Consider the following 20309-nt stretch of genomic DNA (forward strand, 5'->3'; position numbering starts at 1 on the left):
CGAGCTCGTGGACGGATGGGGATGGAAGGGCATGGGCGAGGGAAAGTTGGGGGCTGTGGTGGGAGTGGCTGTTCCCAGGGAGAGGCCTCAGGCTGAGCAAGCCTTGCCCGTGCTGCTTTTTGCTAGCGTGCATCCTCTTGCGCAGGAAGCCGGGGTCGGGAAAAGGGCGAGTTCACCAACCTGCAGGGCATTTCCACCTCCGGCAGTGGGCGCATCGTGGTGGCCGACAGCAACAACCAGTGTGTGCAGGTAAGAGCCCCCGCTGCCCCCCAGCTGCCTGCTGTGGCTGCCTGAGCTGCCCCTGATGCGCGCTCTCATGCCGCTGCTCTCCCTCCCTGCCAGGTCTTCTCCAACGAGGGCCAGTTCCGCCTGCGCTTTGGCGTGCGGGGCCGCTCCCCGGGGCAACTGCAGCGGCCCACAGGAGTCACTGTGGACCTCAATGGGGACATCATAATTGCAGACTATGACAATCGCTGGGTCAGCATCTTCTCTCCCGAGGGCAAGTTCAAGGTAAGGGCTCTGGGGAGGCAGGAGAGAGCTCCCCCTACCCAGTGGCGGGGCTGCAGTGACAGGGCCCTGAGGAATCATTGGTGGGGCAGGAGCGAGACGGTGTCTGTCGGTGCTGCAGTGGGTGGAGCAATAGCTCATTCCCCCGCCCCCCGGCCATCCCATCAGAACCGCCTGGCCAGGGTCATGCCTGGGCCTGGCTGCGCCGGCACTCCCAGGTGGCCTGAGCAGGCAGGGTGGGCTGCGTGCTCAGTGAGCCAGTGATGCTGCTCTGTTTGGCGCGGGAGTCCTCTTTGGAGCCCCAGCCAGAGCTGCAGGGTTGGAAGGCTGAACCCCTGACCCGGCGGTAGCTTGTCCAGCCTGGCTGGTGTGGAGGTGGCTCTTGGAAGCCCAGGAAACTGCTGTGGAGCCGCTCAGACATTTGGCCCGTCAGGCTCAGCGTTGCGCATCTGGCTGGCAGCTGCGGCTCTCCGGAGTCATGGGCGGAGGAGGCCTTCGTAACTGGAGGTGCTGCTGGGGAGTGGACTGGGGCCTCCGGGGGGGGGAGCCCTGTGTGCCACCCCTGAGCGAGGGCCCGCTTGGGCTCCCTCCTGGTGAGGCTTCTGTCCTGCCCTCGCCGGCGTCATCCGTGGAATTTCATGGGGAGGGGGGTAAACAGGGGCAGCATCCTCTCGTGACCCTCCTGCAACTGCCTCTTCTGTCTTTTCCCATATCATGGCAGAACAATTAAGAGAAACGGGGGGGCATGCCGGTGGTGCTTGGAACCCTGGTCCTGAAGCCCCCCGGGTCTCACCTGGGGTCGAATGCAGGGGAGGAGGGTGCGCACGCATGGCCCCTCCCCAATTTCACCCGCCTGCCTGCCTGGCTGGGCTCTTCCCTGGCGCGTTCCCCCAGACCAAGATTGGAGCGGGCCGCTTGATGGGCCCCAAGGGTGTGGCTGTGGACCGCAATGGACACATCATTGTCGTGGACAACAAGGCCTGCTGCGTCTTCATCTTCCAGTCCAATGGGAAGCTTGTGACCAAGTTTGGCAGCCGCGGCACCTCGGAGCGTCAGTTTGCAGGTACCCTCGATGGTAATACACCGACAAGTTCCATCTCGTTGCTGCATGCCTTTGGCTTCTGCTGGGGCCAGGCTGGGGCCGGGCTGGTGAGTACTGTCTCTGGCTGCCCTGGCTGCGGAACCCCACTGTTGGGCACGCTTCCTGCTCTGGGAGACTGGGGTGTCAGCGCAGGAGAAGGGGCTTGCCTGTGCGCCCTGCTCTGTCGCCCAGGCCTCCGCCCGGCCGTGGGCCTCTTGCTGTCTGTTGCTGCTGGGGCGGGGTACCCCCACTCCGCCACTAACCCTTCTGGCTGGTGGCTGCTAACTTGCCCTTGCCCTCCTCTCTTTTAGTTAATCTTGTGCCGTGGATGCGTTTCCGCGTTGTCCTCGACAGGAGGACGGCAGGGATCCCTGTAATTCTTCTGTGGATTAATAATTCTCATATAAAAAGGTGCCCCTGTGTGGTGCAGTGGAGATACAGCTACTTGAAAATCTCCCCCTAACAGTTAACAGTGCCTTCACACACCGCGATCCCAATTCTCCCCCCCGCCCCGCCCCCACGCCTTGCCTCTGGGGGCTGCTGTTTCTGAGCAGAATGCAAGCCTGCAGGGGGAGGGCTGTGGCCAGCATCTTGTACTCTGCAGGCCTTATTTCCTAATTGGGGTACGTTGATATGAGAGAGAGAGAAATGCATTGGAAGATCAAGGTGTTTTTTTCACCTTGTAGTAAAACTGTGTAAACCTCTGCTAAGCAACCGGATCTTTTCAAGGGCCCCTTTGTGAATCGAGTCAGGGGTGCAGGTCTAAAGCCTCAATCCCATTCCCTAAAGTGGCCTGTTGATACAGATGCTGCTCAGTTCACACATCTATCACCTCTGGGTTGGGAGCAAGGCCGTGCCCCTCATGGGGCTAGATTTGGTCCAGGGCTTCCAGTGGTTGGCCATTGTATAAACTTGCTCTAGCCTGTCTGGGGTCCCTGAGACCTGTCCCTGGTGGGGCAGCTTCTCCTATCCCTCCAGTTACTGGCAGGAGAGATGGTCTCTCCTCACCTTCCCCTGCCAGAGATTTTCCTGCCTCTCCCCTGCAATTTGCCCCGCTATGCCCCCTGGCCATACAGTGCCAGGCAGCGGCTCACTCCCTGCTTCTTTCCTCAGGACCCCACTTTGTCGCTGTCAACAACAAGAATGAGATTGTGGTGACCGACTTCCACAACCACTCGGTGAAGGTGAGGGCTGAACCCGATGGGACCCAGAGGGAGGGTGGGTCGGCCCCTTTGTCCTCTGCTCATACAGTGAAGCCCAGCATCTCCATCCCACGCTGCCCTGAGTGGATGTGGAGGCAGGGGCACCATTTCAGGGTCTTGGGGCAGTGGGATTCTCAGCACGCTTCAAAGGCCTGCTTGTTAATTCCAAGATTAAATTGCCAAAAGGAGAAAAAGCCAGTGTATGAGGGGGGAAAAAAAGTATTTTTGTGGCTGCCTTCCTGTTCCTCTGGTGCTCCTGAGGGATAATCACATCTGGTCAGACAGTGCTGCCCTGCCCCCCATGGAGGGGGAATAAAGACAGGTCGCTTACCTGTAACTGTAGTGCGTTGAGTGTTCATCTGTTCATTCACGCACATGGGCTCTGCGCCTGTGCGGAGCCTCAGTTTGGGGAACTTACATAGCTGAGGGGTTTTGGCAGGAACCCTTCCCCTACCGTCCCAGTGCACCTGTCCCCAGCAGGTCCCCACCTCTTCCCGAGTATGACACCGCAGAGGGGGCGGGGGGTGGGCTGTGTGAACGCATGGATGGCCACTCAAAGAACTGCAGTGACAGGTAGCAGCCTCTCTTCCCTCTTCATGGTCTCCATGCATCACACACAGGGTGAGCAGCACGCTAACTTACCTGGAGGGGGGTTGGTGTCCAGCTACACAGCAGAGGAGAGGGCGGCCCGACCAAAGGCACAGCCAGCTCTCGCCCTGGCCTCCAGGCTGTAGTGCAAAGCAGACCGTGTCGCCCAGGTTGCGGCACTGCGCAGTTCAGGGTGGGTGACCCCTGTCCAGCGTGACTGACGTCGCTATTGCACGAGTAGGATGAGCTTGGACTGGGGCAGGCAGTCCGAGTCCAGCCACCTCCCGTGATAGTCCAGTGGCCTTTACATCCTAAAAGATGATGCTGTTAAAGTGCTGCATTCAATATGCCAACAAATCTGGAACACTCAACAGTGGCCACAAGACTGGAAAAGGTCAGTTTACATTCCAATTCCAAAGAAGGGCAACGCCAAAGAGTGTTCAAACTACCGCACCATTGCGCTCATTTCACATGCCAGCAAGGTGATGCTCAAAATCCTACAAGCTAGGCTTCAGCAGTATGTGAACCGAGAACTACCGGAAGTACAAGCTGGGTTTCGAAGAGGCAGAGGAACTAGAGATCAAATCGCCAACATTCGCTGCATCATGGAGAAAGCAAGAGAATTCCAGAAAAACGTCTATTTCTGCTTCATTGACTACGCTAAAGCCTTTGATTGTGTGGATCACAACAAACTGTGGCAAATTCTTAAAGTGATGGGAGTACCAGACCACCTTACCTGTCTCCTGAGAAACCTGTACGAGGGTCAAGAAGCAACAGTCAGAACCAGACATGGAACAACCGATTGGTTCAAAATTGGGAAAGGAGTACGACAAGGCTGCATATTGTCACCCTGCTTATTTAACTTATATGCAGAGTACATCATGAGAAATGCCGGGTTGGATGAATCAAAGGTCGGAATTAAGATTGCTGGGAGAATTATCAACAACCTCCGATATGCAGACGACTCCACCCTAATGGCAGAAAGCGAAGAGGATCTCAAGAGCCTCTGGTTGAGGGTGAAAGAGGAGAGTGCAAAAGCTGGTTTGAAACTCAACATTAAAAAAACGAAGATCATGGCATCTGGCCCCATCACTTCCTGGCATATAGAAGGGGAAGAAATGGAAGCAGTGACAGATTTTACTTTCTTGGATTCCAAGATCACCGCAGATGGTGACTGTAGCCCTGAAATTAAAAGACGCTTGCTCCTTGGGAGGATAGCTATGGCCAACCTAGACAGCATAGTAAGAAGCAGAGACATCACCTTGCCGACAAAGGTCCGTCTATTCAAAGCTATGGTTTTCCCAGTAGTAATGTATGGCTGTGAGAGCTGGACTATAAGGAAGGCTGAGCGCCGAAGAATTGATGCTTTCGAACTGTGGTGCTGGAGAAGACTCTTACGAGTCCCCTGGACTGCAAGGAGGTCAAATCAGTTCATCCTAAAGGAAATCAACCCTGAGTGCTCATTGGAAGGACAGATACTGAAGCTGAAGCTCCAATATTTTGGCCACCTAATGCGAAGAGAAAACTCCCTGGAAAAGACCCTGATGCTGGGAAAGACTGAAGGCAAAAGGAGAAGGGGACGGCAGAGGATGAGATGGCTAGATAGCATCACGGATGCAATGAATATGAACTTGAGCACGCTCCGGGAGAGAGCGCAGGACAGGAAGGCCTGGCGTGCTATGGTCCATGGGGTCACGAAGAGTCGGACACGACTGAACGACTGAACAACCAGTTGAGGAGAAAAGCGTCCCCCAGTGAGTCTCGATCCCGGTCTGCTCTGCTGCAAAACTTGCCAGAGATTGCATTGTTTTGGGTGGCAAACAGGTCTACTTGCAGTTTGCCCCAAACGTGAAACAGTGTCCTCATAACTGACCTGTCTACCTCCCACTCATAGGAGGTTGATGCAGTCCGACTGAGTTGGTCCACTAAGACACTGTCCATACCTACTACATGTGTTGCCACTAGTCCGATCCGGCGAGGTAGGCACCAGTGGAAAATTTCCAGTGTCAGAGCAGGGAGTGAGAGCGATCTCATGCCCCCTTCTTTGTTTAGGTACGCAATGACAGTTGTGTTGTCTGATGCGACCCGGACTAGTCTGCCAACTAGATCCAGCTTGAATGCCTGAAGGGCTTTCCATACCGCTCTGAGCTCTTAACAGATATGGTGCTTCAGTTCCAAGGCTGACCACTGTCCATGGACCGTAAGACCCAACAGTGAGATCCTCATCCTGAGAATGAGGCGTCCGTAGTCACTACTCAGGATGGTGAGGGCTGCAGGAATGGCATCCCTCTGACAGGTTGCCTAGAAGTGTCCAGCGCTGTAGGGAGTCCTTTATGTCACTTGGGAGATGGAGCTTGGTCTGGCAAGTGTCTTGGCACCAAAGTTGCATATGAACCAGTTTTGAAGAGGTCTCATGTGTAACCGGGCATATCGGACCACCGATGTTGTCCGAGCTATTAGGCCTGGCAGAAGCTGCACTTCCAGCACCAAGATGGCCGTGCCACAGTTGAGCTCTGGTGCCATTGAAGTCAGTACTCTGCCTAACCACGAGTCTAGGTGCGCCCCAATAACCTGCAGATTCTGAGTTGGCTGTAGATGGGACTTTTCAACATTGATACAAAGTCCAAAATGTTGTAGAAGATCGCAGGTCACCTCTGTTGACCACAAAAGGCAACTTCGTGTTGCTCCCGCCAGCAACCGATTGTCGGTGTACAGGCACACCTTGGCCCTCTGTAGTCTGAGATGAGAGCAGACCACCGCCATGCATTTGGGAACTACTGTTGGTGCAGTAGAGAGGCCGAAAGGGAGTACCTAAAACTGGTGAGTGTCTGGACTGATGGTAAAACAAGAGACAACACTGGTGTGGAGACTTTGACATTGATAGAGGCAAACCGTTCTCCTTGAGTGAGAAGGGGCAGAACTGAAGCCAGAGAGACCATGCGGAACTTCCTGGGCGAGATGTACAGACTGAGTCCTTGAAGGTCTAGGATCGGTTAGAGCCTGCCATCCTTTTTTGGTACTGTGGAATAGAAACTATCCCAAAGATGTGTCCTTGGTACGGGCACGATGGCTCCCTCCCCAAGCAGTGTTTTGACCTCCTAGTGAAGAACCAAGGCTGTGACTTTCACACTACTGAGAGGAGGAAGGGCATAAAACTCAATCCTGTAGCTCTTCTGTGTGCTGAAGAACACCCAGGAGTCTGTTGTGATCTGGTGCCAGGTTGGAAAGAATGAGGTCAGGGAAGCACCAAAAGTGGGGAGATGACTGGAGGGTTGAACAAGAAGGACGGTCGAGTAAAAAACACCGCTTGCTTTTAGAGTCGGGTTTGTGATGATAGTTACCCAGCTTTGATTGCTGGAATAATTTTCTGGAGCCCAGTTGTTGTGATCGGTGCTGGTGAAATGTGGCTGGCTGCTGTTGTTGGTACCTAGTGTAGGAGCTCTGGTACCAGCACTTTTGTTGAGGAGGCTATGGAGGCAAGAAACCCATATGTTGCACCATGGTCCGGGCTTTCTGTACCAAATCCAACATGTTGTTGCTTTTAACATTAAATAAGTTCAGTCCATCAAAAGGCAAGTCCTCGATACAGGTCCTTATTTCCTGTGGGAGTCCTGTGGACCTGAGCCAGCCATGACAACATAGGGTGATGGATCTGACTAAGGCTTTTGTGTCACAATCAACCTGGTGACGTGGCTTATTAATTTGTTGCCTTGACAGTTTCATAGCGTCTGCTTGGAGCAGGTGCCCTAGTTCTTCTTTTCAGGGAGATGTTCCAGGAGACCGCCAACTTGACACAAAGCAGCAACTGATATCTAGGCATTGCTGCTTGGTAACTGGATATTTTGAGACCCATTGCCATGGATGAGTAGAACCTTCTTCTTGGTAGGTCTAGTCATCTATGCTCTTTATGAGTGGTTGATGAATGAGCCCTGCGGGCCTTGCTTTGAGTTGCCTCCAAGACTATTGGATTCAGCGTCAGGTGTTTAAACAGGTACGGAGCGGATGATTCTTGTAGGTGATACATCCCTCCCAAGCGTTTGGATATTGGTGGCATTTTTTTCCCTCTCTCAAAATACTAGAACCCAAAGGGGTCATTCCCTGAAGCTGATTGGTGGGAGAGTTAGGACAGATAAAAGGAAGTCCTTCACAGCACATAGTTAAATTATGGAATTCGCTACCACAAGATGTAGTGATGGCCACCAACTTGGATGGCTTTAAAAGGGTGTTGGAGAAATTCCTGGAGGAGAAGGCTGTCAGCGGCTACTAGTCTTGATGGCTATATGCTACCTTCCTTACTAGAGGCAGTGAGCCTATGTACACCCGTTGCTGGGGAACATGGGTGGGAGGGTGCTGTTGTGCTCACACCCTGCTTGTGGGTTCCTGGTTGACGGCTGGCTGGCCACTGTGTGAACAGAATGCTGGACTGGATGGGCCCTGGGTCTGATCCGGCAGGGCTCCTCTTATGTTCTTATGTATCAACTGACTCCAATATAGCTGGGGCAGGACAGTGCTGCAAGTAGCACGTCTCGTAGCATTTTTCACATTCCTCCATCCAATCTTGTGATCTCTCCTATTGCGAGTCTCTTGATGGATGTTCACCCCATCTATAATGTGGGGATCTGGCCCTGTCACAGTAGCAGCTGCGCTCGTAAAAACAAGGGGCAAGACACCTATAAGGTGAAGCAATGGAATAGATCGATTCCGGTGATCTCAGGCCATAATCGTCCCTCCAACAAGGGCGCAGTGACCGAGGGGATGGTGACAGGTGCCTGATCTCGCCCTCCGATGCAGAGGCATCCAGGCCTGTCTGCTGCTTGAGGTAGACTCGCCAGACGTGTTGGTGACAACGTTTCTAGTGGAACAGGTGGAACAGTTGCCGGCACCGATGCGAGAAGATGACGCTGGTGGAGCAGTGGGCGGAGCTGGTATCGATGGCACTGCCCAAGGCGCTGACATGAGTCAAGCCATTGGACTCCAGGGGCGTGGCTCTCCTCGAGTCGGAGGCAGCGATGCTGAAGGCGAGGGCTGCTGTTGGCCCTGAGAAGCCTGGACTGTTTCCCGGGAGTCAGAGAGCCTGGTGGGCGTGCTCTGGCCTGAGATAAAGTGGCAGACTCATCACCAGTCTTCTTCTTCTTCCGCTTTAGTTCAGGCAAAGAAGACAGGCCTTTTTGAAGCCTTGGCTTTGGGGAAGTCTCTTAGCCAGCGCAAGCGCCAAAGATCAGCCCATGGGGGCGGCCTTGCATACTCGGCTGAGGGCAGCGTTGAGTGGATTGCAGCGCCCGCAGAGGCGCAGCAGGTGCGATTTCTGAGGCCGTTTCTGAACAGCCATTTCCAGCACATGCTTCGGGGGGGGGGGGGGCGTCGAGGCAGTCTGCTCAGTTTCTACGGGCTTGTTTGGAGACTGCATGACAGCTTGGCCTTGACTGTGCGGCCTTCCCCGAGGCAAAGTGGGCAGAGGGAGTGCCTGTGCAAGGGCGGCAGTTTTGTCCCGCAACGGGAGCCCTAAATCGGGCCTGAAGGGCTGTACGTCCATGAGGGCGATTGCAGGATTACGAAAAGTAAAAGAATGTAAATGCAGATACAAAGCCAGAAAAAAGATGGAGAAAAAAGAATAAAAACCTCAGCCTTTAACCAAGAGACGGTATTGGAACAGAGTTCCCAAACGAGGCAACCACAATGGCGGTCAAAAGAGAACTGAGGGAGGAGGCAGGAACCTGCTGGGGACATGCACGCTGAGACGGTGGGGGAAGGGTTCCTGCCAAAGCCCCTTGGCTGTAGAAGTTTCCCAAATCAAGGCTCCGCGCAGGCGCAGAGCCCACATGTGTGATGCACAGAGACCACGAAGAAAAATTTGGGGCGTAAGTAGGCAGACGGAGGTTATGGACTGCTCCTTCCTCTGGTGGTGGTCTGTGCCATGTCGTGAGTCTCTGAGTGGCTCCTACATGCCTCCCAATCATCTGGATTGGGCCCAAGGGAAGCTTCCTTGGGTGATTTGCCTCAGGTTCTCTGTGACCTTGGCTAAAATGCACTGCAATCATTGTGCTTCAGACATTCAAAATGTTTTGTTTTACCAGTGAACCTGAACCCAGCTGCCAAGATCCACCCTGGAGGGAGGAGCAGCGGGGTGGATGGGGGGTCCCCAGGACCAAAGCCCCAGTGGGCCATAGGGAGCTTTCGGTGCACGATCCAGAGAGCAGGGGCTAGTCTGGCAGCACGAGCCTGAGCAGCAGTTGCCCAGGGCAGCGATGTTTCAGGGGCTGCCGATGAAGCTGTGGTGGTCATGCCCAGCGCTGCTGTCACATTGCAAGAGATCCTTTAGGTGCAACTCCTCTGGGTTTGGGGGCAGCCAGAAGGAGCAGGCCTGGAATTCAGTTCACTTGTGCTTCTGCTTCCTCTCCCGGCCCCGTTGCAATGCGTCCAGCCCCATTTACTCATTGGAGGTTGCAAAAGTCCCAGAGCTCAGTGGTGTGAAACATATATTGTGAATACCAGATGTCGCCAGTTCAATCCTTGGCATTGCCAGTTAGAGGAGAAGCAAGGCAGAGAGAGGCCAGGGTCCTTGGGAGCCAATGGCAGACCAAACAGATCTGTCCTGGGCTTAAATGGACCACGAGTCCGGAGCTCAAAATAAGCCAGCTGGGTCTGTTCACCCTTCGTCAGAAAAGCACCACAGGGCCACATATAACGATGCCATGAGTACATCTCATTACTCTTTAGGAGTAAGTTGAAGGCTTTGGGGTTAAACTTTGCCTTTAACTTGAGACCTAGCAGGACCTACTAGGCACGTCTGGAGTGGGTGCCTAGAGAAACAGCGCACACATTCTTGGTAATTGGGGGAAGCCATTCAAATGAGAGACAAGGAGAGCATTTCTTTGTCAGAAAGCTAGACAAGAATGGAAGGACCACCACAACGAAGAGAGCCAAAAGAGGACTTAAGATCACACCAGCCGCAGCTGGACTAAGTGGCGGAGATGCCAGATGCTGGCTGTCAAAGTTGAAAAGGAGATGCATTGTCTTGATCAAGCCAAAACTGCAGGCTAAATATTAGCAAGGCTTGTAAAAGGGAAACAACCAGAAGTGAATGGACTGATAAACAGGTAAAATGTTCTCAGATACAGGTAACCAGGGGGAGTGGAAATAGCAGAATGCCCCACAGAACCTAGATAAAAGAAAAGACTGTGGATTCAGTATCCAAATATACCAAAATGTGCAGAACAAAAGTTTACCATAGGATAGACCAAAATTCTCCACCCATTCCAAGACTTCCCTGGATGGCTCTGTTGCATCAGCACTATTTCTTGGGCTCGGATCCCCATCTTTAAATTGGGAACATGCGGTGGTTGTTCACTGTCCTCCTGTTGGGCCTTGGTGTCCCGCATTCGCTCGCTTATGCAAAGACTGAGGACCCCTTGCCACATGAGCTCTGCCCGCATGGCCATTTGGAAGCAGGGGTCCAGAGCCCTGGGTCTGGGCCAAGCCAAGCACCTCTTGTGGCCCCCTCCGTCCCACAGCCCGAGAGGTAACGCGGGAGGGAAGGGAAGGGAAGGGAAGGGAAGGGAGAGAGGCTGCACCGAAGAGCTCAGCCACCATATGTCTGCCGGCTTCCACAGGTGTACAGTGCTGACGGAGAGTTTCTCTCCAAGTTTGGCTCCCACGGCGAGGGAAATGGGCAGTTCAATGCCCCAACAGGTGTGGCCGTAGATTCCAATGGGAACATCATTGTGGCCGATTGGGGTAACAGCCGGATCCAGGTATTCTGGGGAATGTGACTGCTTGTGCTGGGGGGGGGGGGGGGGGAGACATTCTTCATGCTCGGCAAGGTTGCCCTTTCCAGTGGTGATGAAGGAAGAGGGGTTATGGGGCCAGGAGCCAGCTGTATGCACCCAGGCATGTCCACTTTGACAGGGTGACCCAGAGCCCTAGCTGGGAGTTGATTTGTCAGGAGACGTGCACCAGGGTCAAGCGCCAAGAGTTCTCCCCTTCCCTGACAGAATCCCAGACATGTGCTAGTGGGCAGATGCACCTCCAGGGGGTAGGAGAGTAGTTGCTAACGTATTTCTGGGCAGAGCCTGCTTGGCACTAAAAATAGGTTATGGATCTGAGCCTTGTCCGGAGAGCTGTGCTGCCACTCCTGTTCTCTGCGATGGCTGAGCGCCCCGCTCGCACGCGCATCAGAACAGCCCTGGTGGCCCGTCGACTCTGCCACCCCTTCTGGCAGCAGCCAGCTGGGTGCCCCTGGGAGCTTGCAAGGCAGCCGCCACCCCCACCGCGTGGCCTGCCCTCCGGGCCTGGCATTCCGAAGTGCCCTGCCTCTCTCTGTTGTGGAGGGTCTGCTGAGCTCGTCTCAGGCGTTTGCAGAGGCTTTTTTTAAACTAGTGGCCATTGCTGTATCTGGCAGTGCTGAATTCAGTCAGTACTTGCATGTTGTGTGAAGTCTCTCCAGTTCTTATTCGTGAAGCACTGCCAGTCAGCTTCTGTCGGATTACCCTGAGCTGCATTCCTATGAGAGTTGGGGGGGGGGGTTCTTTGTTGACCCTCCCCACAATGTCCATAACCCTACAGAACTCTCTCACACACATACCACACGCACTGCAGCTTTTTTCGTTTACTGAAAAGCCCCAAAGGTTCTGACTCTTCTGGTAGGGAAGATAGGCTATTTTGGTTGCCCTTTTTGCCCCCTTTCCAGCTCTGCAATATCTGTTTTGAGATGGGGGGGGGGGATCAGAACTGAATAGCAAAGCTTTTGAAGTCCGGCTGCACCCTAGATTTGTACAGGGCCACAGCTGTAGCCCTGTTTGCTCCCATGGGCCAGAGCTGCAGTCCTGGGAGCGCTGACTCCCTTGGGTCTATTACCGCCATTCCTTCCTTTCCAGGTTTTCGACAGCTCAGGGTCCTTCCTGTCGTACATCAACACTACAGCAGACCCACTGTATGGGCCACAAGGTCTGGCGCTCACCTCTGACGGACATGTGGTCGTGGCCGATTCCGGCAACCACTGTTTCAAGGCCTACCGATACCTGCAGTAACCATGGGGGGCAGGCTGGGGGGGTGTGCCTTGGATTCCCTTCCTGCCCACCTGCTGGCCTTAAAGACGATGGGCTTGAGGGAGGGCTGGCCCCTCAGTGGGGCCACCTCCCCACACTGGGTTTGGGGATTCTGGCAGCTGTGCGTGATGGTGCCAGTTGCCACCAAGGCAGCTATGCGTTGAGTTCAGGATGCTTCCTGGAGTGTGTGCGGGAGCATCATCTGCTTGGTTTCTCCACAGAGGCTGCTGTGAGCCGCTGCCTCTCCTGAGGGTGGGTCTGACTCTAGTGCAGACACCACAGCAGCGTCTGCTTTTCGCCTGCTTGGAGGCTCCCGCTGTCCCTGCCCCAGCCAACGTGGGTGTCGGAGACCCCTGGAGCTGGCGCATTCTTTGTTCTCCCTATCCCTGTGCCCACCACCATCTTGCTTTCCCCACTGGGGTTTCTCTGCACTTTACCTCTGTCCACAAAAGGGGCTGAGGCAATTTCCCCCCTGCCCCGGCCCAGCTATGGCGGGGGCAGAGGTCCTGTCCACTGCCCCAGCTGTGGTGATGGGGGAGCAGGAGGTAGCAGCCCCTGGCCAAGGCAGGAGGGACGGGTGGCCGTCTCCTGCATGGCTGGGCTTGGAAGCATAGTTTTCAGCAACAACGCAGGTGGGTGGGGAGAGGGGCATTGTGCTGTGGGGTGGAGAAGGCGTGGCCCTTTGATGGGGAGCTGCGTCTTCCTCTTTCTGACTGGAGACTGCTTCAAACCAGCTACGCTGCAGGATGGGATGCTGCCTGCTCCCTGGGACCTGTGCAGCGGGGCCCGGAAGAGGTCCTGCTCCGTGCAGACTTTGCTGAGGGTGCCAGAGCTCTCCACGGCTGTGGCCACCTTTTGAGCACAAAAGTCGGATGGGCGGGCAGGCTTGCCCGCGGGCCGCCTCAGCCTGGCCTCTGCTCGTCACGTTGCTGCCTCTGGCTGGGGCTATAGGCTGGTTGGCAATTCCTGCCGGATACAGCTGCTACTTTTCACCGGCTCTCCTCCTAGCCAAACAAAGCACATTCTCTCTTTGTGCTCCTTCCAGCTGGGGGTGGACAGAGATGCCTGGGGAGTTGAGAGGTGCTGAAGGCCGCATCATCTGCTGTGGCTGGATTCCCATGATGATGAGCGGATGCTCCCGCTAGCAAGCAGGCTGGGGTGGTGGAGGAGATGGCAGCTTGGGTGTACTCTCCCCTACCTTGGAGATCTATGCCTGTTCCATAGGCTCAGCTAAGCAAGCCTTTTCTTTCTTCCTATGATCTGAACAAGCCAGTTGTCAGCTCATGACAAGAGCCGTTCCAGCCATTACATGAGAATACCCCAGGCAGCCAAAAGACTGATGGTGCTGCTCTCTGGTGACTTCCATCTCCCACTTGCCCCTTGGGCCTTCTACACACACTCCAGTCTGGCTGGGCTGGGTTGCGGCAGCCACGTGCTAAGAAAATGTATGTAAAAATAAATAAAAGTATTCTGAAAGTGATGTGAATTCTTCTTTCCGCAAGAGGCAGTGCTGGGGTGGGAGCCAGGGGTGCATCCTTGCCTCACTCTGGGGGTGAAAATGTCCACACAACTTGCATTGTTAACCTGATGCAGCCAAAGCAACAGAATGTTGGGATGCCTGAAGACAAACAGATTTTGGGTGCAATCTTATGCATGTTAAGACAGAAAAAAAGTCCTACCGCTCTCAGCATGGCCCAGCCAGTCATGCTGGCTGAGGCATGCTAGGTGTTGTAGGACTTTTTTCTGTCTAAATATGCATAGGATTGCGCCCTTAATATGGCACAAAAAGCTTCTGTTCCAGTAAGCGGTAAGTCTTTGAGGTGCCCCCAGATGCTTGGTGGTTTTCATCAGAAGCCAACCGTGATCTGGGCAGAGTTGTTGATAGGAGCCTAAGGGAACAGAGGGTGGATTCTTCCCACTGCTGCTCTTGCCTGTCCAACTGTTAATAATAACATCTGTGGAATGTGCCTGACTCAAAGCAAAGGCCTCTCTAGCCCACCATCCTGTCCCCACAACACTCAACAGGATGCCTGAATGGGAAGCCTGAATGTGGGCCGTGGGGGCGAATGGCCTTCTCTCGCTGTCACTCTCCAGCAACTAGCACTAGAGGCAGACTACTTCTGGCCATGGAGGTAGTGTACAGCCATTACAGTTAGTTCCCATTCACGGGCCCCTCCGTGAATTTGTCTGGTCCCCCTCTAAAGCCATATAAGTTGGAGGTTGTCAGCACAATTTGTGGTAACCAATTTCATCATTTAATTAGGTACTATGTGAGGTACTTCCTTTTTGTCTATCCTGAATCTCCCACCATTCAGCTTCATTGGATGAACTCAGATTCTAGTATTGAGAAAAACCTTTCTACTGAACTTCTCCACACCATGCATGATTTTATTCTGCCCTGAATTGTCCAGGGCACAGGTTCCTACAGTCCCATTTTTAGCCTCACAAACTGTAATGGCTGCTGTCATAAGGAGACTCTACATGGGGATATTTTCAAGCCAATTTCTCTCTGGCTAAAGCGGGAAGTACACAAAACACGTAAGTATGTGAAAGAGATTCAGAGCCTGATTGTAAGAATGAAGCAATGGTATAAACAATACTGTATTTAGTTGTAAATTAAGATGGCAATATAGATTTGGCTTTTGCTGAGTGTTTTCAAATTATAGTTCCAGTATTTAGGAACTACCCATTGCTGATCAATATGCTTCAAATAAAGCATACACCAAAAATTGTTTTAGGTGTATTCAAGTTTGGTTAGGTACTAGCAAGAATTAGGGGGAAATCTTTTGATCCATTTTTTATTTATTAGAAATATACTTGTATCACATCAAAATATGACATGCATATAACAACATTTTGTTGTTAAACAGCATTGCTAAAGATCTTAATAGCTCAACAGAAAATAGTGTTTCTTCTTCGTGGCCTCTGTGCATCACACATACGGGCTCTGTGCCTGCATGGAGCCTCAATTCAGGAAACTTGTATAGCTGAGGAATTTGGGGCAGGGACTCTTCCCCCACCATCCCACTGTGCGTATTCCACAGGGTTCCCGCTCAAACCCTCAGTTCTTCATCAACCGCCGCTGTGGTAGTACTCGACCAAGGGACTTCTTGGACTTCAGACTGTGCTGAGAGGGGTTTCTGTATTTTTTTCCCTACTTCTATATAGTTTCCGATTTCTATTTATTCTTTTGTTTGGTTATAGGTGATTGTTTGATCATGTGTCGCCTTAGGGCGTATGGCCATTAAGGCCCCTTTTCGAAAGTGCATTCATTGTGGGGGTAAACTGCCTCCCACAGACAGCCACTCACTGTACCTACTTTGTCTAGGTGAAGGACATATTGTGGAGGCCTGTCACTAATGTATGTCATTTAGCTAGCAGGTTAGGAAAAATTGTGCCGACAAGCTCAAGGTGAATCTTTGGGGGAAGGCTTTAAAAGCAGCAGACACCCCTAGGAAACTTAAGGCATCGAGCGGGGCAAAGACTGTGGATAAGCCTCCCTGGGAGGAGATTGTGGAGAAGTCAGAGACTTCACCTCAGTCAGCTCCAGCTCTAGCCATGGGCCATTCTGACCCACATACCCCGGGCCAACTCTTGGCAATCTCGCTAGCGAAGAAACTGTCAAAAATGGTGAGATCTTCCCATTCTTCTGAAGCCAAAAAGAAAGAGGAAAGACTCTTAAAAAGTTGCCTCTCTGCTTAAGTCACCAGTTTGTCTGCTGGCTCCTCCTCCAATGTTGGATTTGCCAATTCCAATGGTTTCAGCACCTTCAATATTGATGTTGGTACCGACGCCTTCTATTTCAGAAGGTGAGATAAGAGACTTGGCACCAACTCAGCATCAAGGGGATGTTGAGCGGCCTCCAGTAATTAGAACAGAATCATGGGTTATCCCTGCAATTGGTCTGCTCTACTTATTCTCGTGAAGGTGAAGGGGCACCTGCCCCTACACGAACGTATTTCAGAGAGAGATCACACTCTCCCCGTTCCTACTGGGACAGAGCATCAGATTGGTCTTTTCCCCCCAAGGTATGATTGGGATGACTGGAATTACTATAATTACCATCCCCATCCACATGGCTATTATCCTTATCGGGGAGTGCCATGACATCACAGGGAGTTCTCCAGCTCAGCTGTCGGGTGCAGACGTTTTTGTGCCACCACCGCCTCCTCTGCCATTGGTGAGCACTCACAGAAGCATAGAATTGTGGGGTTGGGAGGGGCCTACAAGGCCATTGAGTCCAACCCCCTGCTCAACGCAGGAGTCCAAGTCAAAGCATCCTTGACAGATGGCTGTCCAGCCTCGTCTTGAATGCCTCCAGTGTGGGACAGCCCACCACCTCCCTAGGTAACGCTCCCTAGGTAGCGGCAGAGAACGCTGATCAGATTTGCAGATGACACAAAATTAGGCGGGATAGCCAATACCCTGGAAGACAGAAACAGAATTCAAAATGACCTTGATAGGCTGGAGCGCTGGGCAGAAAACAACAGAATGACATCTAATAGGGATTAATGCCAAGTTCTGCACCTAGCAAAAACAAAACAAATGCACAGTTACAAGATGGGGGATACTTGGCTCAACAATACTACAAGTGAGAAGGCTCATCTTCAACAATCTCAGCTTGTGATCTACAATTCCAAGATCCTTCTCGCTTGTAGCATTGTTGAGCCATGTATCCCCCATCTTGTAACTGTGCATTTGGTTTCTTTTTCCTAGGTGCAGAACTTGGCATTTATCCCTATTAAATGTCATTCTGTTGTTTTCTGTTCAGCGCTCCAGTCTATCCAGATCACTTTGAATTTTGTTTCTGTCTTCCAAAGTATTAGCTATCCCTCCCAATTTTGTGTCATCTGCAGATTTGATCAGCATTCCCTGCACCTCCTCCTCCAAGTCATTCATAAAAATGTTGAAGAGCACTGGGCCCAGGACTGAGCCCTGCGGTACCCCACTTGTTACCTCTCCCCAGTTGGAGAAGGTCCCATTGATAAGCACTCTTTGAGTCCGATTCTGTAGCCAACTGTGGATCCACCGGATCGTTGTTTCATCTAGGCCACTTCGAGCTCGTTTGCTCATCAGGATATCATGGGGCACTTTGTCGAAAGCTTTGCTGAAGTCGAGGTAGATGATGTCTATAGCATTCCCACGGTCTACAAGGGAGGTGACTTGATCCAAAAATGAGATCAGATTTGTCTGGCAGGACTTGTTTTTGACAAATCCATGTTGGCTTCGAGTAATCACGGCATTGTTGTCAAGGTGCTTCCAGATGGATTGCTTTATGATGTGCTCCAGAATTTTCCCAGGGATTGATGTCAGACTGACTGGTCTGTAGTTCCCAGGTTCCTCCTTTTTACCCTTTTTGAAGATAGGGACAACATTAGCCCTCCTCCAGTCATCTGGCACTTCCCCCGTCCTCCATGATTTCTCAAAGAGAATAGGCAGCGGTTCTGAGAGTTCTTCTGCCAGTTCCTTTATGACTCTAGGATGCAGTTCATCTGGCCCTGGAGATTTGAACTCAAAGTAATGAGGTGTTCCTTGACCAAATGCCTGTCGATCTCAAGCTGCAATCCTGCCCCTTCAGCCTGTACTTCGCCTTTGCCAGGGGGGTCATAGACCCTCTTTTGGGAGAAGACTGAGCCAAAGTAGGAATTGAGCACCTCTGCCTTTTATTTGTCATCTGTTATCATTTTGCCATCCTTATTTAATAGCTGAACCATTTCTTTCCTCTGCCTTTCACTATGCACATAGCTGAAGAAAGCCTTTTTGTTGTTTTTAGCATCCCTCGCTAACCTCAGCTCATTCTCAGCTTTAGCCTTCCTGATGCCATCCCTGCAATTCTGTGCTATCTGCCTGTACTCTTCCTTTGTTGCTTGGCCTTCTTTCCACTTCCTATATGTCTCCTTTTTTGTTTTCAGGTCATCCCTAAGCTTTTTGTGAAGCCACATTGGCTTCTTCTGTTATCTTCCACCTTTTCTTCTTGTTGGAATTGTTTGTGATTGTGCCTTGAGAATTTCCTTTTTTAAAAGCTCCCACCCATCTTGGACTCCTTTTCTCGTTAGCGTCGCTTGCCATGGGACCTTACTGATCATTGTTCTGAGTTTATGAAAATCAGCTTTCCTAAAATCCAGGGTACGCGTTTGACTACACTCGGCTTTTACTTCCCTTAGAACCAAGAACTCAAGTACAACATGGTCACTTTCCCCCAGAGTTCCTGTAACTGCTACTTTATCCACTAAGTCATCTCTGTTGGTTAGGATCAAGTCAAGGATAGCCGATCCTCTAGTTCCTTCCTCTCCTTTCTGTAGGAGGAAGTTATCCGCCACACAAGTCAGGAATTTCCTGGAGGGGCCATGTTTTGCAGAATTTGTCTCCCAACAAATATCGGGGAAATTGAAGTCCCCCATTACTACTACATCATGCTTCCTTGAAACACTGGCTATTTGCTTTTCAAAAGTTTCATCCTTGTCTTCTCCTTGATTGGGTGGCCGGTAGTAGACTCCGACCACCAGGTTCCTTTTATTCTTTGCTCCATTTATTTCAACCCAGATGCTCTCGATGGGGCTACCAAGCTCCTCCTCCTGTATTTCTGTGCAGAGATATGTCTTTTTCACATACAGTGCAACCCCACCTCCCTTTCTGTTCCTCCTGTTCTTTTTGAACAAGTTATATCCTTCAATTGCTGTATTCCAGTCATGACAGTCATCCCACCAAGTCTCAGTTATACCTATCAGGTCATAATTTCCCTCCTGTATTAAGAGTTCAAGTTCATTCTGTTTGTTTCCCATACTCTGGGCGTTAGTATATAGACATCCAAGACCATGTGCTTCATAGTCTGGCTTTCTTCCTACATGTGTCTGAAGACTATTATTGGGCGCTATCAGAGCTGTTCTCTCCGTTGCAGTGCATGCGCCTACATCCACTGTTACCCCCAACTTTACATCTCCCATCCCCGTAGGATTCAGTTTAAAGCCCTCCTGATGAAGTTCTTCATGCTGTGGCCAAACACAGTCTTCCCAGCCTTTGTGAGGTGCAACCCATCCCTAGCCAACAGCCCATCTTCCAGGAAGTATAGCTAAACACCACTAAAGGTGGTGTTTTTAGTAGCCATCATGTTGGCACCATGCTCTGGAGAGTTATGTGCCCTTTGAGTGAACGATCCATTCTTATGATTTCATAGGGCTTTGTCCTGACATTGCTTTTCTGCCTAAGGTGATTCTGAGTTTTCATTTGGGTCAGGATATTGTTCTTCTTGCCTTTCTCACCTCGCCCTCGACAGTGCTTGAAAAGACACTGCACACCTTGGATGTTCACAGGGCTTTGGCATTCTACAAAGCTAGGACAGAGGCGTTCCGTCAATCCCAGTGTTTGTTCATGTTATGGCGGCTCTAAGAAAGGACTCCCAGTCTCCTCCCAGCACCTAGCGGCATGGGTAGTTGCAGCTATTGAACTGTTTTATGAACTACAGGGCTTGGGGTTGTCTGGTTCGGTGAAGGTGCACTCAACCAGAGCGATGGCAACATCGGTGGCGTTTGAAAGAGAGGTTTCAATACCAGATGTCTGTCAGGCTACAACTTGGTCACCCCCTTCCACCTTCATCAAACATTCCCGTCTCGGCATTCAAGCCGGGAGAGACTGCTCATTTGGCCAGATGGTGTTGTCCAAGGTTCTTTGATGATGGCACCAACCCACCTCCAGGTACGTAAGCCTGTTATTTGCCCATATGTGTGATGCACAGAGACCACAAAGAAGAAAGGTTGCTTACCTGTAACTGGAGTTCTTTGAATGGTAATCTGTGCATTCATGCAACCCACCCACCACCCCCACTTTGGTGTCAATGTCATGTTGGCGTGGGTTTAGGGGGTTCCTTGGTTTGGGGGGGCACAATTGGCA

The 20309-nt window shown here is 51.9% G+C and overlaps 1 protein-coding gene across 9 annotated transcripts in view; it reads left to right on the plus strand.

Moving 5' to 3' along the window:
- Nucleotides 1–13901, plus strand: part of TRIM3 (tripartite motif containing 3) — a 28658-nt gene extending 14757 nt beyond the window's left edge. For 2 of the 9 annotated variants that reach the window (XM_084842141.1, XM_084842140.1), the window contains 7 exons: nt 146–249; nt 343–510; nt 1402–1570; nt 2702–2772; nt 10989–11129; nt 12252–12321; nt 13696–13901. In XM_084842141.1, coding sequence (XP_084698267.1) covers nt 146–249; nt 343–510; nt 1402–1570; nt 2702–2772; nt 10989–11129; nt 12252–12321; nt 13696–13709 — 737 coding nt within the window. In that variant the 3' untranslated portion in view covers nt 13710–13901. Of the gene's footprint in view, nt 1–145; nt 250–342; nt 511–1401; nt 1583–2701; nt 2773–10257; nt 10408–10988; nt 11130–12251; nt 12493–13691 lie in introns of those variants that run through there. The other 7 variants (XM_084842144.1, XM_084842136.1, XM_084842138.1 and 4 more) reach the window with 6 other exon arrangements.
- The last annotated feature ends 6408 nt before the right edge of the window (nt 13902–20309 follow it).

This window comes from Heloderma suspectum, chromosome 3 (assembly GCF_057233095.1).
Source record: "Heloderma suspectum isolate Gila_16-S chromosome 3, 16-S_ref, whole genome shotgun sequence".
NCBI classification, from domain to species: domain Eukaryota; kingdom Metazoa; phylum Chordata; class Lepidosauria; order Squamata; family Helodermatidae; genus Heloderma; species Heloderma suspectum.